The sequence below is a fragment of the Carassius carassius genome, chromosome 37, assembly GCF_963082965.1.
Source record: "Carassius carassius chromosome 37, fCarCar2.1, whole genome shotgun sequence".
In the NCBI taxonomy this organism is placed as follows: Eukaryota; Metazoa; Chordata; class Actinopteri; order Cypriniformes; family Cyprinidae; genus Carassius; species Carassius carassius.
This window is the reverse complement of record NC_081791.1, coordinates 18,912,424-18,919,998: the sequence shown is the minus strand read 5'-3', so window position 1 is coordinate 18,919,998 and position 7,575 is coordinate 18,912,424. Positions and strand designations below refer to the sequence as shown.

Genomic DNA, 7,575 nt, shown 5'->3' with positions numbered 1-7,575 from the left:
AATGATTTCTGAAGGATAATTTGGCGATTTGCCATCACAGGAATAAATTACATTTTAACATTTTATTATTAAAATAGAAACTAGTTTTGAATTTCATAGTATTACTGATTTGACCATATTTATCAAATAAGTGCAGCCCTGGTGAGAGATTTCGACCCCAAAACATTACGGTATATTCAATAACGTATGAAAATTGCTGTCCTATCAAAAATGGTGTGAAATTTTCCAGGTATTGCTAATGCAGTTGGCTAATGTGTAAAGCTAAGCGCTCACTATTTCAATTATAAACATGCTTTTACATTGGCATTATGTTCAGGTGACGAGTCCCATAATCTGGAGATGATGTCTGAACCCCTGATCCAGTCCTCCTCAGAGAAGATGACATTCATTGATCGGCTGGCCAATAGCATCACCAAGAGGAAGAGATCCACACCCCAGAAATTTCTGGGTAAGCCCATTTCTTTGAATAAGTAGAATATGCTGCCATTCAGGGTGAAAAGTTTTGAGCTAGTGTACTGTATGCAGCGAAAGAGACAATATAAAGACTTTTTGTATTTATATTTAATATAATTTTTCATTTGTGTGTGTGTGTGTATTTATATTTTATTGCACTTAATTTGATAAAAAAAAAGATGATACTTATGCTCCTTGACTTTCTAGGTGAAAAGCACATGCGACTGAATATATCTGAAGCACCTTATGAACTTGACCCCAATCCTGATAAAGAAGGGGACATGTTGCTTTTGCACCCAGAGGGTGACACTGCTGCTTTAGCAGGCATGGGAGGGTGTTTCCTGCGGGGGCCGAGAGGAGGCAGCAATGATGTAGATCCATCCCACTCCCTGCGGATGCCTCCCCATTCTGCCTGCCTCTCAGAGTTCACCCCAGTCATCAGCTCCGTCTACCCTCACATAACCCCTCTAGGGCAGCGTCTGAACTGTGCAGGGGGCATCTCCATGGGCCTTGCCAGGAGAGAGGCCTGCGAGGGTCATGAAGATGCGTCCTCCACCCGCAGCCGTGCCGCCTCGCCGAGCAACGGTTACCAAGATTCGACAGACACTGAGAGCATGGCGGAAGAACAGTGTGTCATCACCTCAGTGCCACCGGGAAGCTTGAACCACCGCGGGCGCGAGCGAAACAGTCCTAGTCACGCCAAAGAAACAGACATGGAAGGAGACAGGGAGAAAGGGGTCCCTGGGGGTATACCAACCAAGGCGAGCCCGCGCTCGCCACCAGCGAGGGAAGTCATGCAAGTGGTGGACGGGGAAGGGCGGTCAGTGCGCTCCTTCCGCTGCGAGCACTGTCGCATTTTCTTCCTGGACCATGTCATGTTCACCATCCACATGGGCTGCCACGGCTTCCGTCAGCCCTTCGAGTGTAACATCTGCGGCCACCGTAGCCAGGACCGCTATGAGTTCTCCTCGCACATTGTCCGCGGGGAGCACCAGGTTGGCTGAGGTGGGCTTGTAGATGGCGGAAGTCGAGACTGGGGGGAGATGTACAGAGAGTTGTATGCTGCTTTGAGATGGCATCATGGAGTCTAGTTAGGTCTGCACCAGATTGGGGCACATTAGCACTTGCTTTTATAGTTAGCAGACATTTTATTTTACCGCCGAAGGCTAATCGCTTAGGTACGACCATAAGACGTGCAATTGCATGCATCCCATGTTGGAGGATGTCGAGAGAATTCAAACTGGGGACAAATCATATCCTCTGATTGCACTCCCACACCAAGTCATTCATCGCAAGACGCAGCTGTTTTGCTTTAGAAGTGCCTTCCTTCCGTGGGATTTATTTTTTATCAGTTGAGCAGAGAAATTCAAGGTGTGAGATTAGGTCTATACTCATCTGTTCAGTGGCGTTTACATAGAGTCTGCCTCTTGAAGAGAGAAAGACAGTGAACTGATTAGACGTCCAAAGTCTGGGCTGTTTCCAGAGCGGATCTCCAAAGTGTCTGAGCCTGTTAAACAAGAGAAATCTATGCCTAGGAGTATTCACACAAACTCTGTGCTCTTTTAGGATACCTCGGTGGGACTGTTGAAATTAGGCGACTCAGGGAGGACACTGCTGACAGAGAGGGAATGGAGAGCGAGCAGCGGGAATTGCAAAACTGAGGCTGGAGTATTGGTATGTTAGCCATATAAGGAGCACAGACACATATTGCCTTAATCGTTGCTTTATATGAACCCTGTACAAGCTAGTTGTGGAATTGCACATGGTTTTTAATCCTGGACGATTCAGTAGGTACAGTGCAGCATGAATTCGGGTAACTTCAGGACTGAGATGATACGGCACTCTTGGGTCAAATAGGATTGGGGCTAGGCTAAGGCTCTGGGAATTTTTTTTCTTTCTAAAATGTATGTCGATGGTTTATTTGAGAAAGGAAATGAACTTGAAACATTTGCCTTAGTTTTTGAGTCTACAACCTGGAAAAAAAAACAGTTGGTTTCCTCGTGCCTCAGATCTTGATTGTCGTTTCAAACTTTATCTCGACCTCACTTAAGTGACGATAAAGATTTTGCCTATCAAATCTATTGAGGTTTTTGTTTTTAATTGTTTTTGTAGTACAAAGTCCCCGCCATCCATCCTCTGCCGTGCTGCGAACACAGTGGGCCACATTATGTTTTTTTTTAAAAGCGGAGGGGGGAAAGGAGCCTTAAAGTTCTGGTGCAGACCAAACGCAGACCCATGTTGCATTCTGTGACTTTGACGACGAGTGAAGGGGAAGGGTTGTTACCTCAAAAGGAGGATTGCACTTTTTCTAATTCTGCTTAAATGTGAGTGTTTTGCTGGGGCTGTTGGGAGGGTTATAGGACAGGTGCGGTGGCACGGGGTGGGGGTGGTGGGGGGGCGTGGGATTTTATTCAAAGGCTTTAGGGGAGCAGGCACAGTAATGACTGGTAACTGAGCTTTGAAGCATATTCTTTTGTTTTCTGAAATTGCTCTATTGCACTGATTTCTGATAAAAATGCTATTTAGAGAAAACCAGAAACAATTTGATACGAGAACACGTTGGTTATAAAGACCAGATGAACAGTGTGGCGTTTTTAAAAACAATTCTATAAAGGCTATTTTCCTAATAACAAAAGGGGTGGCGGTCATTTAAGGATTCAGAACTGAACATTTTCTCCTTGTGTTGTGAAATTTGGTGCTTGGATGTTTGTGTGACTTCTGCCCTTGATATTGGACTTGTATCCTGTACGCTTGTCCTGTGTGGTCATGTCCTATATGAGTTCATGCATACGGTACTCTCGGTCCCCACTGAGTACGAACTGCTGCTCGATTTTGAAGGAAAGGACTGAAATATTGTCAGAGTCACGTACCATCTTGCAAAGATATATCGTGGCCTGTTTTCTCAGTGGATCTCACTTGCACAAACTGAGATGAAACGAAAGCACCAATGAGTGAAATTTGAAGATTCTTGTACATTTCTCACCTCTATGTGACGTGGGCTGGGGTTAAGGGTACTTGGATGTTGTGGCATGTGTGTATCACTTGACCTTGGAGGTGGTCAGCTGTTTCCAAAACTTGCTTACATGTAATCCACTGACCCTACATCTTTCGGTTATTTTTACAATGTTTATTGCGTATGCTTGAATTCACTCCGGTGCAAGCCTACCGAGTAGAGTATGAATGGATCAAAGAAGTGAGACCAAATCCAGTATTTACAAAGGTTAGTTAACGGCTTTGCACCCTTCATAGACTCTCATTTTCTTTTTTCTGCAGAAATTAATTTATTTACTTGAAATTATGGCAAAAACCATATATGAAACTTAATGCACTTAATGGTCAAAAAGAAACGATGTAATGAATTCTAGCGAGTGTGTGAATGGGAGAGGTTGCATGTGTACTCGTTTGTTTGCTGGGGTTCTGCAACTAACTGTTCTGCTTGTGAAATACTAGCTGCAATTTACCCTATTTCCTCTAAACCAAACCCAGCTCTCTTCTGCACCATTTCATATTTCTTATCCCCAAGGTGTGATGATGAGCTCAATATTTTTAAACGAACTGTGAAGCAACCATAATGAGCAGCAACTGAGAGGGAGACCTAGCATTTTTGGGGAGGCTGGGATCAAACTCTCTGTCATTCTTGGGCTTTATCCCTGGGTTCAATGTTTTTAAATATTTTGTGAGAAAAAAAATGTATATGACAAAGAAAAACTCTTTACCTCAAATTTGTTAAAATATAAAAAACTGCCTCATGTTCTATAAAAGGTGTGTTGGTTTTAAGAGGTATTGTTTATTTGATCTTGTTTTTAAGGAGTGTAACCCAACTTTAAGTTGAAGTAATTTTTCATGTCCAATAAAGTAATATTTGTTGTAACTTCTGTCTGCTTACAACTCTAAACACTTGTTCTCTAGTTTGCTTAATTTATGTCTAGTCTAGATCAAATTGCCTTCATTGATTGTTTTTCAGTATATTCAAGAGAAGTGGACATTTAAAGTGACTGCTCACTATCTTTAACCACCATTTTTTATTTTTGTATCGCACTTAAATAGTTAATTTGGTAAAGTACAAATATTCCATGTAGTCTATATTATATTTTATCATATAATAATAACTTTAGATTTATAGCATGTATTATAAAATTACTTAAAAGCTTATTTTCTCAGTTAAGCCAAGTTGTTTAAGTGCAGATATTTTAGTATTAATATACTATGATAGTATTTTTTTATTTTATCTAAGTCTTTATCTTGGGTTTTATTAGGTGTTGTTTTAGTTTGACTAGTTTTATCTTTTATTTACATTTTAATTTGTTTTCTCATCTAATATTTTATTTCAGTAAACTAAGTTTTTAATATATGTTCATGAGAATGCTATTAATACTTAATTATTATTTACTACTAGTATAACAACTATATATTTTTTATAAAAAAAAGACTAGTAGGTTTTATTTGTAAAAAAAAAATGGTAATACTCTCACATGAACTAACATTAAGTAATATATTTTATGCTCTTTATTAATTTAAAAAAAGAATTGTCTTTGTTCACACCGCATTAACTAATGTAAACAGATACTACTTTTGATTTTAAAGTAAAATCTGTTAGTAAATGCTGAAATAACCATTGAGATAAACAGAAGTACTGTTTATGGGTAACTCATGTTAACTAACAAATTGTAAAATGTTGCCAAAAATATTTGACAATTTATTTTTCAAAATGCACTTCAGTGAATACATTCATGCTTTAAACAATTTTGCCCTATATGTAGAGTTGAAAAAAAATTTTTAAATATAAGGTCTAGCTCATATGACTATAACATTAAGCGGTTTTATTTTCCCGGTGTAATCTTTCTCAAATTACAACCAAACTTCAAGTACACAAAGAAAAGCAACATTTTTCATTTTTGAGTGAACACAGACAAAAAAAAAACATGCTTATAATTTTAGTCCGCTTTATTTCCGTGCATAAAAATGTATGCAAATATCTCCAATCACATTGGTTTCGGAGGGGCTCTTGGGGGACCACCCTGAAAGGAAACAACATCAGTAAACTCTGTATTATATATTGACAAAATTGTTTCATAATTTAATTCTGAATTCTGGATGTGGATGCATGACTTACAGTGGGCCTAAAGCGTGGAGGAGGGGTCCGGTCCTTCCTGGCCTCGCGAGAGCGGTTCCTCACCACTTTGCTGTGGATGGCACAGCTGACACAGTAGTGCAGCTTCACATACAGTTTGGGCAAAACGTAGGCTGCAAAAAGACAAAGGAACGACTTTGGTAAATGTTTCAGCAAACCCCCGATTGTTCCCCCTCACCAAGAAGCCTACGCTTTCTAAAGCAAGCGTATTTACTCACAGTCAAACACACTGGCTTCAGAGATGTCCCTTACAGCCGCAGCCTCCACAATATTTCTGATGACAAACTTCTTGATGGCTTTGTCCTTGGGCACACACCGGGCACAGTTTGTGCAGCGGATGGGCTGGACATGTCCACGTCCCTTCTTGGCACGACCGTTATTCCTCCTCTTCTTAGTCTAAGAGATTAAGAAATACAGTCAGCACTGGTTTACAAATGACCCCATTGTGGACATGATCTCACAAAAGACGTTAGTTATGATTTTTAAGTGAAAATATAATTGTAACTTAAATCTTTGGGTCTTTTACTGTATTTCTTAATGTACTTTATTGTTATAATACATCTCGTGTATAAAGTACGTTAATAGGCATATGAATAGATTGAAAATATCAATCACTTATTCGAGCATTTAAAACAAAGAATCAGATTATTAGTCGTTATCGAATGTTGAAGCGTTACATCGACATAATAAAGTTAAAAAGTATACGGCTTATAAAAGCTTATGTTACGTGCTTCACTGACTGTACATGCGCTACAATTCGAAGGCTCGTTTTATTGGCTTAATATGAACAAAACGGAGTAGTGTTTAGCTGTACAAGGAAAGAAATATCTCCGAAATGTAGAACCGTTGAAAAAACTGCACTAACTCGTCGTCATAATGACACAGTGAAAGACGGGCCTCTGTCTGAACGATTGGCAGACTCACCATCTTGATTCAGAGAGGCATGAGAGAGGACCGGAAAGGCGCTTACGTCACTTATATAGTGCGCACAGCAGCCGGAAGTCTCCTGGTGAAATGATAAAAGCCCCAAAGATTTTAACGTCATAGAACATTATTTTAGTATTTAAAATAAATTGCGTAATTTTGCTAGATAGTAAATTAGTGCCATTTAGATATTTACAGTTTGAAAATAACCTCCCTAAAGTACCTTGAATTTTATTTATTATTATCTCGGTAAAAATTCAAATAATCAATGGTAAGTTTGTGTGCATACATTTGTGGCTTATAATGATTTCCACTAGATGTCAGTAAAGGCTTTGTTATAGCCATAGACTGTATGGTTCTAGCACAGAGAACCAATCTCACCCAGATGCTTTTTTCAAAGTTTAGAAGTTAAATAAGGATCAACCACTTGCCAAGAGTAGTTCTCAAGATTTGGACATATCAAATATTGAAATTTAAGAATCATTAAAACAACCATATTGTTTGACCATATTCTGAATATAGGTGGGGATGGATTCTTCTCAGTGTTTATTGGAATAGTTTTTTTTTTGGGGGGGGCGGGAGTGGGGGGGTTGGGGTGAACAGTTTGCTGTCTAAATACCACTGTCATTTAAAATCAGTCCACTCCTCTGTATGTGTCATTTGTCATTTCGCTGAGATGGATTTCTAAAATTATAGACAATGATGGACGTTTGGCTGATGACATTTCTGAAGTGTCCTCTGGTTTGCTTCTGGAAGTGATTATAGAGTTGGGTTGTGGAGTGGAGTGTTGGTGAAGGGTGGGGGCAAAAGAGGGAGGTGTTCTTATGCAAGCTGCTCTCAGCATGCATGTGCAGTCTTGAAAAGTGGATGTGTAGCTCCTGTAGTTGACTGTCCCCTGTGTCACTGAAGTTAGGGAGCTGTTGCCAAGAAAAATGTCTTCTTTGCAGTGTCGCTAATGGGAGTAGAAAGGATGAAACCTAGCCCCACTGACTAAAAGGTGCAATGCAATCAAATTCCCTCCCACTCATATTGTGTTTTTCTTTGACTTTGTAATAGTACAGCATTTA

General features: G+C 39.7%; 2 protein-coding genes across 5 annotated transcripts in view; one reads left to right on the top strand and one right to left on the bottom strand.

The window, feature by feature from the left end:
* LOC132118276 (zinc finger protein Eos-like) overlaps positions 1-4,348 on the top strand; it is a 14,593-nt gene extending 10,245 nt beyond the window's left edge. For all 4 annotated transcript variants that reach the window (XM_059527997.1, XM_059527993.1, XM_059527995.1 and 1 more), the window contains exons 7-8: positions 317-448; positions 661-4,348. In XM_059527997.1, coding sequence (XP_059383980.1) covers positions 317-448; positions 661-1,457 — 929 coding nt within the window. In that variant the 3' untranslated portion in view covers positions 1,458-4,348. The remainder of the gene's footprint in view (positions 1-316; positions 449-660) is intronic.
* A 1,031-nt stretch (positions 4,349-5,379) lies between these two features.
* Positions 5,380-6,593, bottom strand: LOC132117728 (small ribosomal subunit protein eS26-like). The gene is made up of 4 exons (XM_059527042.1): positions 6,509-6,593; positions 5,803-5,980; positions 5,567-5,697; positions 5,380-5,471 (listed from the first exon to the last, which is right to left on the bottom strand). The coding sequence occupies exons 1-4, from the start codon at positions 6,509-6,511 to the stop codon at positions 5,436-5,438; spliced, it is 348 nt and encodes a 115-aa protein (XP_059383025.1). The 5' UTR covers positions 6,512-6,593; the 3' UTR covers positions 5,380-5,435.
* Positions 6,594-7,575: the final 982 nt, after the last annotated feature.